This window comes from Patagioenas fasciata, chromosome 1, assembly GCF_037038585.1.
Source record: "Patagioenas fasciata isolate bPatFas1 chromosome 1, bPatFas1.hap1, whole genome shotgun sequence".
Classification (NCBI taxonomy): domain Eukaryota; kingdom Metazoa; phylum Chordata; class Aves; order Columbiformes; family Columbidae; genus Patagioenas; species Patagioenas fasciata.
The window spans coordinates 208535104-208554170 of NC_092520.1; the positions used below are offsets into that span (position 1 = coordinate 208535104).

General features: G+C 39.0%; 1 protein-coding gene across 1 annotated transcript in view; it reads right to left on the bottom strand.

The window, feature by feature from the left end:
* CDC123 (cell division cycle 123) overlaps positions 1–19067 on the bottom strand; it is a 38584-nt gene that overhangs the window by 18150 nt on the left and 1367 nt on the right. The window contains exons 2-8 of the mRNA XM_065838619.2: positions 18433–18504; positions 16331–16385; positions 15491–15523; positions 12098–12193; positions 11283–11389; positions 2929–2977; positions 1228–1303 (exon numbers count right to left, since the gene is read on the bottom strand). Of these exons, the coding sequence (XP_065694691.1) occupies positions 1228–1303; positions 2929–2977; positions 11283–11389; positions 12098–12193; positions 15491–15523; positions 16331–16385; positions 18433–18504 (488 nt within the window). The remainder of the gene's footprint in view (positions 1–1227; positions 1304–2928; positions 2978–11282; positions 11390–12097; positions 12194–15490; positions 15524–16330; positions 16386–18432; positions 18505–19067) is intronic.

Consider the following 19067-nt stretch of genomic DNA (forward strand, 5'->3'; position numbering starts at 1 on the left):
AAGAATGGGGAGGACATTCCTAACGATTCATAGAGGTGGGACAGGATGGAGACGCAAAATGCTGACAGTTCCTAACAGGTACAAGAAGGCACATCCAAAATAAGGCAGGAGAAACGATGAGAACTAAACTAATATCCCTTCACTTCCACATCATCACAAGGAATCCTGGACAGACCCCGTGTATATATGCATCTTGATGCTTGTGAATATGTAGGTACGAGACACACAAAATGAGCAAACTTGGTTTTATTTTGAAGTAAAAAATCACCTTCCTTCCTATGAAGTCTGGATTAGAGCTTTGCTACATCGCTGCTGTAACATTTCCTTGTTAGAAGAGTTTAGGCAGAACAATTCAATCTTGTTAAGGACAGATGTGCACCAGTCCTGTGCTACTTACATTTCTGTTCATCTTTAAAGATTCCATGGTAGACTACACCAGAAATGAACTGAAACTCCAAAGTAGTATTTAGTCTGCAATTAAACCCCTCAATTCAAGCACCTGTATGTGCACTAGATGTCTAACCTCCTGTTATAGTTAGCAGAGAGCAGTCAATACATCTAGAAGAGCATAACTCAGCTAAGTTTAAGCTAGAGCTGCCTAAAATACATGTTGTAGCCCCGTCTGCCTGTCCCCCGGCTGTCACAGGTCTCCTGATGCACCCCCAGGCTCTTCGCACACTGTAGATAACCAGCTCAGTGTCACTTGAAACATTTCACATTTAGGCTTTTGAACCAGAGTAACAGATTAACAGGTTTTCTGACTAAGCTACACTGAATATGAGATGAGCTCAGACACCTCATACACCTGTGGACACCATGTTCTGATCTCCCCAGCTTTCTGCATACAATATCCACATGTGGCGAGGTTTTATCAGCGTAATACCCAACTGCATCTGTATTCATTCTGCAAGCTGCCTATGTTGCAATTTACTTCTGAATACAAAAGAGTCACTTACAAAACAGCCTTTGGGTGAGGTTTCTGAATAAGCAATTAGAATTAAGAATATTCCCACTGTAATTTTGAGCATGCTGTGTTGTCAGGCTTTCAAACGCAGTGGAAAGAGAAACGTGGCATGCCGCATTTTAAATTACAGGAAGAAGAAGAAAACATTAATTCTAGAAATGAGGTGTGATAAGAAAGAACTGTCTTCAGATTTAACTCTGATTCAAGGAATCAAACTCCCCAAGAACTTCACCTAATAATTTTACCTTTAAGCAAATCCTTACCTATAAGCTTGTTTTCCTTGACGAAGCATCTGAATTCTGCCCCAGGAATTAGTTCACACCATTTGCGAAGAACAAGCTGTAGAGGAAAAACAACCAACAGAGCATTGTTTCAGAAAGGTAACACCTAACATTTGTCAACAGGTTTACCTTCTAGATCTATAGTTTTGTTGTAATTATAAGACTCTGAAGTTATTCCTCACCCAAGAAAACGAAACAATCTCAACCTGCAGTTCACATAATCATCTTAGCAAGTACTTCAAAGCAATTAGAGTTAATATATATTTCATAGAATCACAGAATGCTTTTGGTTGGAAAGTAGCTTTAAAGGCCACCTAGTTCAAACTTTATTAACAGAAAAATTCAGACTGGACGTAAGAATAAACATTTTCACCACGAGGACCTCGCAGAGGGTGCCCAGCCTCAGTACACTGAGGCTTTGAGAGCAAATGTGATATATTGCCAAGCAACCCAATCTGATCTCATCGCTTACCCCTCTTGGAGCATGAGAATGCACTACAGACATCCTGAGGCCCCTTCCCACCTTAATTATCTTACTTTCTTCCACTTTGCATGGCATTTATAACTGTGAAATCATTTACAAAACAACTTCGAAGTTACATTAATGATAAAGCACAGAAAACAAAACAAAACAAAAAAATGCTGCTGTACAACACATCAAATCTGCCATGGAATTGGCAGAAAGTTGTTCCCTAGTCAAAAGAGCTGATGAGCAGAATTAAATTTAACCAAATGAACCTCTATTCTTGTACACACCCAAGCAGAATTCTGTGACGCCTTTGAAGGCGCAAATCAGTTAAAATAAGGACACAGGATAGAAATAGTAACCAAACTATTATAGGACAGACCGCCTGGTAATTAAAGCGTATCTCTGGCAGCTTCTCAAGTTCTTGCATTTCCTAAGCTGAAGTATTCAGATGGATGCATTATTTTGAGGGCCTCAATTACGGCTCACGGGTACTGGAAACTCCCAACACCTAACAATTGCAACAGAAAAACCTCAGTAATCAAAGGTGACGTTCCTAACTACAGCGTAAACATGGAACTCTTTGTTTTGACTTTCAGATGTCCTGTGTTTCTAAAGGACATTAAGATAGTGCTTTAAAAAAGCAGGGCTCATTCACTTTTCTAAAGCCCTTTAAGCCCACAGGATGATGACAAATGCTGTAGTTACGTAAAAATTATTATTAGAGACATGACTAGACGCTATCACAAAAGCAACAGCACTACATATACAGTTTAAAACATGGTTAATATCTATGTTGCTAACTTTTTAATCCAGTAACGAGCATATGAAACAAGATATGACAGACTACATCAGTTCAGGATGTCGCCAGTCACTCCATCCAGCTTCTCTCTTTGTAACCTCAGCTGCGATATTCATAAGCAGCAAACCATCATGAATATATGACTTTCAGCTTTTGAACTTGTCCTTCCCGGCAAAACCCAACAAACATGAGAGGAAACTGCAAGGAAGCTTTGAAAGTCCGAACTTGAGCTCATCTCTGATCTCTAATTAAATGAACTCCTTATGACCTGGAGAGCTTAACCAGGCTTCCCCACGCTGCCAAAGTAACACAACGAAAACAAACAAAACAAATTTTATAGGCACATACCCAAGCACAAATGGCACCCTGTCTGTGGGCAATTCATTTGAATTAGAAATCATGCAAAGACTCTTACCTCATAGTCCAAGGAAGGGTCAGGGGAATCATCAGTGCAGTGAATGAATCTAGAAAAGTAACACACAAGCATCAAAATCTGCTTTTACATATCAGGTTTTAGCCATAGTAAGAAAAATAACCCCGATCTCTGAGTCACTAAAGCTACTGTTAAATTATCTCCAAGATGTACAAATCAGGTAAATGCAACACATCAATAACAAAACTCCTTTCGACAATTATTGGGGGGAAAGAAAGGATAGAAGAATTCTCCTCTATTCATCTAGTGCAACTCGGAAGCACTTAAAGTTGGACAGGGATGTGGCTAAAATGTGACTGTTTATTCACGGTGTTTTTGTAGTTTAAATCAACAGCGCTGCTCCTTTCCTCTTGATTGTTATGTTGGCATAACTGGATTTTCAAAGAACCAGGGAAACGAGCAATCTCATGTGGTTTCACTGCAGCACTTTTTCGCTCATACTTTTAATGTTTAGCTTCCTAAACCACACAGCAGAGACACATCACCAGGCCTTGCAGCAGCCCATTTCCATGAATAAGGGATGCAAAGCAGCACCACAGCGCTTCTGATTCCATAGCACGTAAGAGCCGTAAGAAATACTCTTACATATCTCTTGAGAGTGGGAATAAACAAAACTATTTCCATAACTGCATGTGGTTTTGTCCCTTGTGAGTAGTGGGCTCTGTGTGCCACCTTTCAGGAACTACCAGGAATGGAGACAATTATACCCAAACCAACTTCTATGTACCTTTTTGTCATTTTAACAGCAAACCTTACAATAGATCCTGTAACTTTCAAAAGGAATTCACAAAAGAACATGCATTTTCCTTCCAAGTGTACTCCCTGGCCTTATTGGCAACAAACTCCTTCGATGTGCAGAAGAACCACGTGAAGGGTCACTGCTGAGCAATAGTCTTAAATGGCAACATCTATGCTATTTCCATTTGGCACGGAACATGGTTAAGCAATCCAAAATTCTAACATCTCTACTATAAGCATTGCGTTTGCAAGATGTGGCAGCCCAGCCTTTGGTCTGAAGTGAAAAGCTATTGTGAGAGCATATAGTCAGCAGAAATAAATTTCACGTGTTTTTGTTTAGACTTTAATATCCACTACATGCAGAAAAGGGCGATGGCAAGCATGCTTTCCACAAGTACTGTAAGCAAACAGATCATATATATCTGTAAGCCTATGCAAACAGATAACATCCTTCAACTACAGTTTATATTCCCTGCAATTTAAGATCTGTTGAGGCAATAGAAACAAACTCATGAGAGCGCATACTTTCGCTAGACTCAAAATTCTCCCCTTACTAGCATATATGCCTACCGTGCTCAACAAAATATACCCCCCCCCAAAACCAATTGTAAACTATATATAAAAAGGCAGCTGAAGTCCAGCACATGGACTTTTACAGTCTCTGCACACTAGGACCTGTATTACCTCTCCCAGACTTCTGTATCTGAGATTGGGGTACCTGCCATCTGCTTCATTCCAACAACATCCAGTCTTTTTCAGCAGTCAAAAACCAGTCTTACAAACCATCCAAATCATCCCATGCTCAATCATGAAATATTTGGGGTGAGAGCTATGTGGGGAAGGATACTGCCTTTTTCCTTGGCGGGTAAAATGATGAACACAGACAAAAATACTGCAAGGTGCAGCAACGTTATTTTTCTTGAGCCTTAATGATACAGAACTGCGTACAAATGAGGAAAAAAATAAAAGATGCAGCAAAAGACAAACTCAGGTTTTTGTAGTCTCACTTTCCTTCTAAATAGTTTTTATCAATAAAAGGACATTACTAATGCTTCTTTCGGGGGGAAATTTTGGGCAACTTGAGGAGTTGCAATTTTATATCTTCTACCAGTAATTGTTCAGACCCAGCTGAATTCCTCTACTACATATGAACTCTTGATCAGAAGAGACAAAATGGGAAGCAGGGCTTCTTTAAACCGTATCGTATTTGGGTGTGGATGTACTTGAAAGAGCAATCAGAAAGACTTCATGAACCCAAAACTGAGATATCTGGGCTCTCTTTTCTGAAGCCTTTGAAAATTATCATTTTGAATACTACTAAGGCTGAAGGAATTAAACTCTACTGCGTATAGGCCTTGTGCTGTGATCAACAGATTTATACTTAGACGTCAAGAACAGAAGGATCAAGGTCTCTTTACACGTAACTGCTGTATGTTAATCTCCAAATGCATAGACTTGACAATAGGATGTGAAGTCATTATGTGGTTCAGTTTTCAACAGTGAGAAATATTCTGTAAGACCTCCAGTATCTTTCCCGCTCATCAGCAAATCACTGTGATTATTCTGTGGATAATAAGCTATTATGAAGATAAGAATTGTAAAAGTTATCCTGTACCTGACAGTTCCCCTGCTATCATCTCATAGGCTATTTTAAAACTTTAATAAAAATAAAATATCAAGGAGAAACTTCTAACAGCTTTTGAACTGCATCTTTATTTCTTAATACTGAGCTTTAAGGGCTAAAAGAAATAGAAAATTCATGTACCACTCAAAAGAGAATCTTGTGCTACACTCTAAATTGCTAGGAAAAATGGGATATGAGTGAAACCACAAGAAAAAAGCAATAAATCAAAGGGCTCATCTTCCACACCCTCTCATGTGGAACTTTCTACCTTGAAACAGGTTATACTTGAGTCTAAACGAACAGCTTCTGTTCCAGGAAAAAGGTCTCCCGAGTGCCAAGCCACATCTTTCTGAGCCAACACTGCCTCCTATGTGCTGGTAGGAGAACACAGGATGTTATTCCTCCACATCTCAAAAAAAACTTTTGTAATGTAATTGCTTTATCATTTGTAATTCAATATTTAGAAGCATAAAGTCTGGTATAAGAAAAATTATTCAGAATGTTAGCTTAAAAATGAAAAGGATGAGAACACCTGCTAGGTTTTAAGGTTTAAAAATGTGCTTAGGAGCCTGATGGGCTAAACCTCACTCGAGAGCAGACTTTCCCAATTGCTCTCAGAAATAGGGGCTTAAATTTTAACCAAGCCCTTTTATAAACACCTAAATAAATAAAAAGCATTTCCCCTCATGTTCCTTTGTAACTTGAACATTAATACACTTGGAAACTTCTCCTTGGCCCAGTGGGAGTTGTTTCACCTGCACTCTTACCTAGTAGATCTTTCTCATCTCCTAAATGTGGCACAGACGATCCCTTCACTCTTTTTCCTGTGCTTAGGCAGGGTTGAGTGGCTACTTTTAGACTCTGCTTCATCTGTCTAACCAGCTTCTCAAAAAGTTTTCAGGAAGCAACAGGTCCACAGCACCAGCTCGTTTTATCAAATACTAAGCGTCAATTTTCCACACCTACGTACTTCAGAAAACTGCCATTCTTGTACGTGACTCATTCTGCCGCTCTACAATAAGCCCTGCAAAAGATGTTCTCTGCATTAGGGTGCTTTTCAACAACATTGAATTTACAGGACTTCTTATTTCACCTCTACGGTTGTGATTATTAAACAACTGGAAAATAACAACACTTGAGCGTTCAAAATCCCAACAGGAGCACCCGCAGATTTAAAACATCCAGTCTTGCCCTGTAGAACAGGAACAACCTCCAAAGCCTAACTAAATAAGGCTTATTAGTGAGCATGATATAAGAACAAGCTTATCTTATAATGGAAAGGCATTACCATATTCTTAGGATTACTGCTAATATTTATACCAGTCTCAAGGTGGGCAACTTTATCTTAACTAAATGAAGTCCACACATTCTAACAATGAGCAAAAAAAACGTGTTCTAATCCAATACACTCAACAAGGCTTTAAAAGGATTTTTGTTCAAAAGCAGAGTCCTAATCACTCAACAGAAATCTCAATGAAAAAAACAAAGAGAGTTTCCTTTCTATCACATATCCACAGCACTAAGTTTTTGAAAGCCTGCATTAAAACCTGAAAAGTTCTGGATCACACCACCCACGAGTTTTTTGTGAACTCAGTGAAGTCAAATGCAACGCTTACTTTGAAGCAGAAACAACATTGACTACATTAACGAGTGCATCCCTCTGAAGTCTTTGTTAATTTATATTAAATTAACAACGAGGAAAGTTGACTCATTATTCTGAACTTTTCAACCAAACAGTGTCAACGTCATGAGAGAACCCAAACCTTTAAAGTAGTCAAAGCTTATCTAGTCATGCTCAGTATATTTGCGTTAAGGTCATATTTTTTAATGGTTTGTATTGACGTATTGCAAAGCCAAAGTTTTCTTGGAACTTGAGACAGTTGAGAGTTACAGCAAGAGCACTTCCCTGACCTGAACAATGTACAGATCAATACCAGACAAGCAGATAGGAAATAGGACAGGAAGGAAGAGGGGAAGAAAGTGGTTTGCCTTAAGTCCCATGTCACTGGCAAAGCTGTAGTAAGAAACAGATCTTCAAATTGTCTTTGCAAAGCCTCCTCCATATTACAACCCATTAAGTGGATTTTTAAGTTAATACAATTGAACAGAAAACAAAACAAAAGGGTCTACAACATTTCAGCTGTTACTTATACAGGGCAAGAAATTTTTAGAGCATACTGAGTAATACTGAAAGAAGTAGAAATTCAGTGCATTTATCCTCCCTCTGAGTAGCCGTTCCAAGGGATTTGGATGGATTATGTATCAAATTTTCATTTGTTCAGCACTTCATGTTCTTATGCCAGCTACATTTTTAATTTCTGCTTGCTAAGCACTGGGGAACTGGCAGCTAATCAATGGTATAATTAAGGAAGACCACTGTTCTGATTCAGCAATAATCATTTCACTGTTTGGGTGGGGACATTTTGTACAAATAATTTAGCAATCTGGAAATATCATGCATAAACTGGACAATAATACGTGCTTTAATCAAGTATAACAAAATGTGCTTTAATCAAGAATAATACATCCATAAAATATAAGATACATGGAGACCAAAGTGATTCTACACATTACATGTGTTTCCCGGTCCTAAGTACAACTTCCATTCAAATTCAGGGAAACCACAAGGCTGCACTGTCCATATTAACCCTACTTTCGAAAAACAAAGACTGTTCTGACAAAACTGATGTGAACTTAGGTGAAGAGAGCATCCTGACACATAGGAAGTCGAGGAAGGGAGCCAGGAGACCTGAGTGGTTAAACAGAGAACTGCTGGGTAAGCTCAAGTGGAAGAGGAGAGTTTATAGATCATGGAAGGAGGGGCTGGCCACTTGGGGACAATATAAGGCTGCTGTCAGAGGGTGTAGGGAGGCAACTAGGAAAGCTAAGGCCTCCTTAGAATTAAACCTGGCAAGAGGGGTCAAGTACAACAGAAAGAGCTTCTTCAAATACATGGCAGATAAAACTAACACCAGAGGCAATGTAGGCCCACTGATGAATGAGATGGGTGCCCTGGTGACAGAAGATACAGAGAAGGCTGTGCCACCATCCAGCGAGACCTGGACAGGTTGGAGAGTTGGGCAGGGAAAAATGTAATGAAATATAACAAGGGCAAGTATAGACTCTTGCACTTGGGTAGGTGCAGCCCCAGGTTCCAGTATAAGTTGGGGAACGATCTATTAGAGAGCAGTGTAGGGGAAAGGGACCTGGGGGTCCTGGTGGACAGCAGGATGACCATCAGCCAGCACTGGGCCTTTGTGGTCAGGAAGGCCAATGGTACCTGGGGTGGATTAGAAGGGGGTTGGTTAGTAGGTCAGAGAGGTTCTCCTGCCCCTCTGCTCTGCCCTGGTGAGAACACACCTGGAATATTGTGTCCAGTTGTGGCCCCTCAGTTCCAGAAGGACAGGGAACTGCTGGAGAGTCCAGCGCAGAGCAATGAAGATGCTGAAGGGAGTGAAGCATCCCCCATGTGAGGAAAGGCTGAGGGAGCTGGGCTCTTTAGCTTGGAGAACAGGAGACTGAGGGGTGACCTCATTAATGTTTATAAATATATAAAGGGTGAGTGTCAGAGTGTCAGGAGGATGGAGCCAGGCTCTTCTCGGTGACAACCAGTGGTAGGACAAGGGGTAAGGAGTTCAAACTGGAACACAAGAGGTTTCACTTAAATTTGAGAAGAAACTTCTCACTGAGGGTAACAGACACTGGACCAGGCTGCCCAGGGAGGTTGTGGAGTCTTCTCCTCTGCAGACATTCAAACCCGCCTGGACACCTTCCTGTGGAACCTCATCTGGGTGTTCCTGCTCCGGCAGGGGGATTGGACTGGATGAGCTTTTGAGGTCCCTTCCAATCCCTGACATTCTGTGATTCTGTGAAATTACTGCTGGTTCAAGGCAACACTCGTGCTGTGAAATCTCACAGCACAGGAGCCAGAATGCATTCATTGCCTCTACTGTGTAGTCAGCGCTGTCTGTGGAGGGCAAAGGGAGCAGCTGAAGCACTAAATGTACCTGATACAAGATAAAACCTGACAGAAAATGTGCTGATTTCAATCTCAGTGAAGGTGGTTGAACCAATTGTTCTACCATACGAATGGCATCAACTAAGAGCACAGACACACACGAAGAGTTACACATCTCCTAAATAAAGTAGTGCTGGTTAAACACTTGTGTCCCAAACTCATTAGAAAGTGGTTAACCAAAGAGAATTTCTCCAAGGAGCTCGGGATGCTTCTAGCTGAAACTCTTTATATATGAGGATAGTAGAATATAAACCCTGTATTAATATTCACAAAGGGATGATACAAAGTGTACAGTTCTTTTCGGAACCACAAGACTCAGTCCTGAAAAGGACACATTAAACTGTAGTGCTCTACCCTCTGAGCAAACTATTCTCAAGACACCTGGCCTCCCATTAGGGGAAAGCATGAAAAAACGTTCCTTGGTAAGGTACAAAAGTCTTTTGAGAATCACTATTCGCTCAACTTCAAAATGTAAACTACTGATTTCTAGTGTCCTCCATCCCTTTCACTCTCTGTGATCCCAGACTTTTCGAAGCTCAAAATTGTTTTCCCAACATATTTTTCAAACAGCCTTCTCACTCAAACATCTTCTCCCCTCCTTCTCAGTCTCTTCCCCTCATGCTGTAGGTTAGAAATAAAGTAAACCCAGCATCAGAATTGGACTGACAGCATTGCTAGCACTCCATAAATGCAGAGAGGATGAAGATGTTGCGACCTATCTTTTTTTTAATGCACCAATAAGTCAGTTGCACAGCATTAATGCAATTGGTTTCACATTTTAGACAATTCTTATCAGCTCATAAGCTACTTAACACAGATTGTGACGCTTCGTAACCCCCTATAAAGCACCTGGAACAAGGGCTCTGCATTTAATTGAGTATCCTAAGGTTGCAGTAATAGAAATAAGCACTGAATAATTACTGGAAAGCAATCTCTTGGACTGCCCTTTTTCTTCGAAATTCTGCTGTTCTGAAAAAAAATAATAGTACTAATAGTAATAAGAACATTAAATTCCAATAATTTTATTTTCTTTCAGAAAAAGGCTGTATTTTAGAAATGAGTGACATGAATCAGACACAGGGACTACAGGAGAAAACTGTTCCTATACAATTAAGTACTCTCTTCATGTGAGCAGATAAAATAAACCCCAAGCACACCATATTTGTGATTTTACCTATAGCTATTCTCCCTAATCACAGTTTTCGGAGTGTATTTTTTTCAAGGGCTACAAGAAATTGGGTTCAGAGGGAGCCCTACGAATACATTAGCAGAAGTCTCAGGCACCTTCCAAGCAGCCACACAAACTTCAGCAGCTTTCAAATTTGAAAGGGACACAGTAAAATTGCGCTGTATTACCATGAGAAGTGACGACAGTAAGGCAGGGGGCCACAAATAAATGCCAAGGAGGGTGGGAAGGCAAAAAAGCTCCAAGTTTAAAACAACACTTGCCCTGGAAAGCAACTCAGTAAAAAATGGTTTTAGTCCATAGTGTCATTTTGCATGTACCACTTTAAAATAATGTCCTCCTGTTTCGCTCTTCACTCATTTGCATATTAAAATCAAGAGAATTAATATAACAATAAAACAGAGGCTGCTCCCCTCTTGTTGACAGAAGCGAGGTGAACAGTTCTGGTTTACTAGGAAAGACTCAGGGTAAGTAACAACGAAGATCATTTGCCTCACAATTCTCTGCATTAAATCGGACCTGGCATCTATTTTTGCACAGTGTAGGGAAACAAAGAAGGAGGGGAGAAGCTTCAAAGAACAAACTGATTACTGTACTTAAAACTTATATTACAAACATATTACTGTACCTGAACAACTTTTAAACACAAATATGTATCAGGTATTTATCATTTCTGTACAGTAAAGAGTAAGATCTTTCAAAAGAACTGAGAGGGGGGTGGGATTTGTTTTACTCGGTATAAACAGATTGTCTTCTAGAAATCTACTCACGGCTGAGTGAGGTCACGAGTAATGAAGTCTGAACTCTTGAAGAGGAGGAAGATGTCACTGAGAGCTTTACATTTCAGAGAGCTGTTCATTGCTATCCAGTAGGCATCCTAAGCAAAAAAAGATTATCCAAAACCACACCGTTATGAGCTGGAAGGAATACAAGCTGCAGATCTATCTAAATATTATGCAACATTTAAAATACATGCAGAAATACATATTTGCTTTTAATTTTGAGGAAAACTTCACTAGCTGTTACAAGAGACACAATGGTTATTGTTTTTGTTATGAACACTGTTGAAAGCAGACCAAGTCCATTTTAAACCACAAGTTTTTACTGTTTCCAGGCACTTTCTTGGAATGCTTGACTGAATATAAGTTCCCCTTGCGAATATGATATAAAAACATTTGGGTGCACCCATCCTTAAGTTAGGGTACCTAAAAATAACTAGTGAGAAGTTTGTTTTTTAAAAAAATGTGGGGTTTTTAATCTTTATCTCAGGAAAAGTCTTCAAGTAGTATCCTAAATAAGAAGAGTCTGTCCATCACACTGATCTGTGACAAGGACACAAGGTTTTAGGTAAAGAAGACAGCGCTGTCTTGCATCAGCCTCACCAGCAGCGCCCTCATCAAGCTCTAATCCATCCAAACATTCTGATGTCTCATATTTTACTGACATCTTGTCTATCACTTGTTCCTTCATCAGCACTAGTCTCTTCTGCTTTCCAATGCATTAAGATAATACAAAACAAAACAAAAACACAGCAAAAACCACATATATAACACCTATTACAAGTTTAGGGAGTCAGCATTCTTACCCTTGGAGCACTCCAGTTAAGTTTAGGAAAAACACTCCCACCCAAGGAACTTATTGCTTCTTGAACTTTAGCTGTGAACTCAGGAAATTCTGGTGCCTGAACAAAGAACATCAACAACAATATCAGTTTCAGTAGATCTAACAGTGACGTGTAGCCATCTTCTAAATACCATTAGCAATAAGTATTGTCGAAGGAATAAGCATGTCCAAAATTAAGGGCCAAGAATCCTACAAAAATAATGTATTTGTAGAAACAAATCACTTCAGAATTAACTCTGACATTCTTTCAATCAGAGAAAATTGAACAAAAGTTTCCAGTTCTCACTCTCATTACTAGAAAGATTCCATGAACTTCAGGGGAAAACCCAAACCTTCCTCGTGTTCAGCACAAAAGCTGCAACAGCCAGCAAATGTGCAAGTCAAATAAACAGATCTTGAATACAGACCTGATGTTTTATACCTAATGGTAGAATGTTGTATATAAATAAGATCAAAGAAGATTTAAAAACAAACAAACACTCAAAAATATTTTGTTCAGCATTAAGCATCTCTTCACGAAAGTCTAAAACACAAGTATTATAGCATTCTGTCAAAGGTATTAAAGGGTATAAAGTGATCAGTTCTGTTCTGTAATTGTTCTCCAGCTGCATTTTGAAGAAGTAAATAAATAAAAGTAAATAAATCAACTCATAAGCAATTTGAGTGACAGCTCCTCATTTAAGCTCTAGTTTTACAAAATGTTTTAAGTTATGCTTTAACTCATCAGCTCTAAAATTAGGTATTAAAGTAACTCCTTAACAATACATTGCATCAAAACAGAGGACACACCGCCAAGGTATGGGTTGGACTAGAAAACCTTGTCTTGTAAAGAACATTGTCAATATTGTAAATATGAGATGTGGGGGAAAAAAACCCTCATCAGGATGCTATAAAGTCCACTCTGAATGTGGTGCAATATATAAAAAAAATCAGATTGCTGACCTTTAAAAATAATATTGAAGGATTTCAGTCATATGTCAAAGATTTTTGATGGAATAGGATTTATAGCAAAAAGTATATAAGAACACCACTTCTGCCTGAGTATTTTTAAACTCAACTCAATGCCAACTTCTAGGCTAAAGCTCACTGACGTCGCTCAAACAAAGCCCTCACAGCCACACAAGTGATCAAAAAACTTCATACATTTTGGCTTCTCCTTTCTGCAGCCTCCCCCAATGCAAACACTTAACAAAAACCCCTCTTGCATTTTAGTGCAGTGACCCAGACTGAACTTCAAACATTCTGAATCTTTCCTTAGTGTGTTACCTGGTCTCCATGGGAAACTACACTTCAAAAACTGAAAAAGCCCTTCTCTTATTTTACTTTATTTTCAGAGCTTCACTCAAATCTAGAAATCATTCCTGCAAGAAGCAAAACTCTTCATCCACTGCATTCTTACCCCATCTCTTGTTTTGATGGAAGTCAGGAGTCATACTATATATGTAATATATATATATATATATCTGCAATACCAGCACATACTAAGCCTCTCTGGGGAAATGTCATGTCATTTGATTAACATGTGCGAAGAAATATACACAAGAGGATAGCCATAAAGCTGCATGAACAAGCTAAATTCTAACAGTTCCTAAATTCTGAATGCCAGACTTTGCATCCGTTAATATTAACACCCTGTTTTTTTAAACCCAGAATTTTCTATAATCCTATATTCTAATGCTTCTTCAGAACACATACGTGGCAAGGGAAACTAGTTCTACCTGATGACTCAGGTGGGTCATCAAATCAGAATAATCACAACCACCACCCACCCTACCCTGAGCCAAGAAATCAAGAGAATTATAACCTGGGATTTACCATTAATAAAGTGCAAATACTCTTGGCTGCCAGTGAATGCAGCCTCCAACCTGTCCCACTATCCTTTACACATTATGTTCCCTAATGTCTCACTGTTCAGCTTTCACACCACTACTTGATCCATTCTCATCTCTTGCAGTAACTCCAGGTGCAGCTCACCACCCGTCTGCGTTCTATACAAGCTGTTTATTCACTCTCTTGATTGCTGTCAAAGTGGCAAGAGGTAACACTTAAAAGCACCAAATACTACTTTCATTCACTCACTGACCTCAAAGCAGCCCCTAGATTTCAGGTAGAGAAAGCTTATCTGCCATGGATGGCGTCTTCAGAGTAATCATCTATCAAATTTATGAGATGATAAAGAGCACATTGTGAAATTCTACTTTTCAAGTCTCCTTTGACCAAATGCAGGTGTATTTTTGTAGAAACTAGCCACAGGTACAAACCATGTTCATTATTAACTGTTTTCAAAGTTCCAGGTTTGCTGGAAGACAAAGCCCTGCCAGTCTCTGAATAAACAGCCACCTTGGAGGCCAGAACATCCCTCTTCTTCCTCCATCCTTTATTTTATTGCTGAGCATGATGCTGGATGCCCCATCCCTGGAAACATTCAAGGCCAGGCTGGACGGGGCTCTGAGCAACCTGATCTGGTGAAGATGTCCCTGCTCGTGGCAGGAGGGGTGGACTAGATGAGCTTTGAAGGCCCCTTCCAATGCAAACTAGTCTATAATAATTTACAATCTAATGCATTTACTTTATCTAAGCTTAGACACTTGAACTGAAGCTATTAGCATGTGTAAATTTGGTTTGTATTCATTTTAAAGTCTAGGCTATATACTCTGTGCCAGCATAGGCCCAACTCAAAGCAGGGGCTGTGTTTATGTTGCACCTAATCCAGCGTGAGCAATTCAGCACTACGTTGAACATTACGGAGCTGACAGGACTGAAGTCGTAACATCAACGGCAGACAAGTGCAAGAGTATTAAACCTGAAAACAACAGGGCAACATCAAGTCTCAAAAAGATGTAAAAAAAGATCAAGGAAGCCTGTTTTGTATCCATCATCATCCTGATTCTAAGCCAGGCACAGTGCAAGGAGACCATAAAGACATGAAAAATTAAATGAAAAAAGAAACGTGTTCAGGAGGAAATAATGGCTAAGGTGTAAGAGTAGAGCTCTGAAAATTGAGCTGCAGAAGCTTTGTTTCTTCTGCATCCAGTCTGATTAAGTAATTGAGAGATATTCAAAGTGGTGAAAATGAAAGGCAGCTATATTTAGAGCCATACTTCAGTTCATTTCCTATAGTCTAACAAGTGTCTGATTGTTGAGGATGAAGAAAAGTGTTTTATTTTTAGGTAAATAAAATTAAGCCATCACGGTTTTTTTAAAGTCACAGACAACTACACTGCCATCTGTCTAGAATGGTCTGAAAAACATTAAATACAGCAACAGGTATCTGTAAATGGCAACAAGTTTGTATCACAAGGTTGCAGGAAGGATATGGCTGACAAACCCATGTTAGGCTTTTACAGGACCTTACCTTAAGTGTTGTAGTATTCTCATCATCCGACCACTGTTAAAATAAGAACAAATCAAAGGTTACTGGTTTCCTGAGACATCTTTTATAATTTATGAGAACATCAGAATCCATATGGCTTCCTACAACACTCAGATCAAATCACTGCCCTGGAGCTCCTGTAGCATAACATCACCATCCTCCAATTATTAAGGCTGTAAATTAAGACAGGAAAAACATTGGCTATTCAGCAGAAGTACTAAAGTATTGATAAAAGAAGACATCTATATACTTTAATTGTGATTTGTATCATAAACTCAGATATTTCAGAACTCTAAAGTCTAAAGCTTGTCTCCAGCTCTTCCATCCTGAGACCCATGACTCATTGGTTTCCATTACATTTCTTTTTTCTCTGCTTTTTGTACTTTCTGTCACATTGTGCTTATAACACTTTTCAGCATTTTTCTTCTAGAATACCCTTCTGAGCTCTTATGGAATCGGAAACTTTCATTGTTTCTTTAAATAGCTCCTCCAAATACACTCACTCCTAATTTTTCAGGCCATGAAACAGCATTAAGTTCAATTCCAACATCCTTCAACATTTCCTACTCATTATTACACAAGCAATTATCGAGAAGTAAAAAGTCATCTATGAAAGAGCATAGAAACATTTTAAACCTTCCCTGACATCACAGTATAAATAAGTTTTTCAAGGCAACTACCACGTGATTATTATTTTTGTAACAGTACTCTTCATTTTATTATTTTGTAAAAGTACTTTCCTCACCTATAAATTATGCAGAAAAGGTTACACATCCATATTTTCCTCAAGAGACTTGACATTAAGTTGCATTTCATACTGACCTGTATTTCCTCTGCATTGTCACTCCCCTCCTCAGCATGACTTGGCGGATCTTCTCTAAAACAATAAATTAGCAGAAAAAAATAATTAAGTACTCAAGTTTGACTTGACCATATACATTACATTTCCACAATATCTACCAGATGTTGATTTCAAAATATTTTCGTAAGAAGATTAAGTCTCACAACCCTTGGCGGAGAAAAATCAGAGCAAGCCAGTAGAGAAAAGTGAAGACTGAACATCCTGGCATTAGACTTGGGCCCTACCCAAAACACTTTGTTTCTTTCAAATCAGCAGATAACTCTGTGCTCTGAAAAAACCATAATCAAAGCTTTTCAACACCGTGTCAATCATTCAATTTACATTATGCTTTGCCTACATACTCCTTTTCCAAGTAGAAATGTATAGAACTTGAGTTTCAGATGTTGACCTGTGAATTTCTGGTTCTGAAATGAAAACATCCTCACACTTTGCATGCAGAAAAGAAGATCCTGCAGAAAGTGAGGACATAATCACTAGCTTCTACCCCAAAAGTTCCTTTTTCTACACAGTTGTCTGCTGTTGTAAGCATCGGCACATGTGGGAGAAAGCACTTGACTGCAAATATTCCCTTGAAGTTTCAGGTGACTATTGAAGTACTTTAGCCAACATAGATGAGTGTGAAGATCTTGAAGGCGATCAAGCTCTTGAAGAAGAATTATTCACAAGACAGCATAGCAAACAGAGCAGGTTCAAATGCACATCCCTGCCAGAAGTCAGCTCTTCAACAGCCTGAGCCTCTGCAGTCCTTCAGTGCACTTCCATAGGGATTAAACTAGCAATTCAGTTTTTGAGATCTAGAGGTCGGATACCGGCTCACTGAAGATTAAAAGCGATCATGGCCTTGACTGCAAGAAGATCACATTCACTTGTGGCTAAAAAAAGTTCAATTCAGAGAAAAATTGGTTTCTGTAATGGATTTTAAATCGTAAACATCTTCAAAAATATCATTTAAATCAATTATACAGCTGTTCATTATTCCATTGAAGACAGCTGAAATTGTTTGTATAGTACAGCTGTAAAGTCAAATCCTCAGTTACAGCTCTTCTGAAGGCTGATTAAAAAATAAATGGCTGATGCTAAATAAGTTGCACAATTCTGCAGAAGCAGTTGACAATACTACTTATCCAAAATGGTTTAAAAAACAATTCTAATTTTCTAGATACCTTTTCTAAAAAAAACAGTTTTTAAATTACAAAAGACCTCTCATCTTTACGAGGTGTTAAAATAGCTTCAATTTGATATAAATTGTTTCCTGAGAAATTAGACATGGAGCCCTCGCACTCACAGCCTAACTGGTTCCTCTGTAAGAGCCAAATGACCAGTTAGGAAATAAAGGAGTGTGGAATGATTTCTCACACTGATCATTAACAAGGTGTATGCATGCAACAATAATTTTACAAGAAGGTCATACATAGAGATTCTAAGCAGAAAACAGATAAAACCTAGGTTCTTCCCAACTGTTTCTCATATCTGTCTGCCTCATTCTTTTCCATCCAAAATCTTGGTATATGTGTACACACTGGACATTGAGCCTTGTCACAGGCATGGACTACACGTGTGTCAATGGTTATACAAACTCAATAACTACAAAGATTTTATATATAGCAGATCTTATGGAGAATTAAACTCAGGTAATGTCACTTCACCCCTGGATAAGGCTGCAGGCATGTGTGGTGTCACACAGCCCAAGCCTTAGAACTGGAGCGAACCGTATCAAAGCAACCAAACACAAACCAGCAGGCTGTGCACTGAAACCTGAGAGACCAGTAGACTCCGCAACGAGAAAGGAGGAGAAAAAAATGAAAGAACTGCCCCTATTTGGTTTAGGATCAAGCATACTAATTGGATTTTAGGATACGTATCAGACACCAGCAAGTCAAGTTTCACTAACAGCAACAGTCAGCCCATTCACATGCTCACACAGAATGAGGTTTACTGCAGCCAGCCTTCTGGTCAAATTTTAAAAACACAACTATAGGAAACATATGATGTTTATACAAAATAGTGCTCCAAATATAAAACAGCACTAATTCTTGGAGGGTGGGGGAAGAACACTCCTTACCTTCCAGAAACCACAAGCGTTCCATCATCCAGCAAATATTCTTTCACATTATCTGGCAGGGGAAGTATAACGCTGGAAGAAACAGAAAAAAATTCTTTAATGATTTATTATTAATATTACTTATTAAAATAATAACAAGAGCTGAATAAAAATAACTGGCTTTTTAACAGGATATACCTCAATAATGGTATACTTTATGCTCTAAAACTATGAAAAAATCCATTCCTCTTTCTCCCTTCTCATGCCTTCCCAAAAAGCAATGCCCATTTCCCTCCAGGGAAGTAGAAGAGGCAAAAATTTTAGATGAAATGCACAATAATGCCCCATTCCTTGAAAGCTCTAAGAAATCCAAACAAGCAGGGTGCATGACCAGTGACAGGACATCATGTTGCTCAAACTAAAGGTTTCCCTTCTTGAGATCCAAACCAAAATTTGCCTATACCACCCAAACACTCAAAAAATGCAGGACTATCACTAAACTTACCAAAAATATGCATGCACTAAACACTAAAATATATAAAATATTAAATGGAAAAGGTTCTTCAGCCAGAGGGTGCTGGAGCACTGCAACAGGCTCCCCATGGAGGTGTCACAGCCCCAAGCCTGACAAGAGACTGGACAACACCCTCAGACAC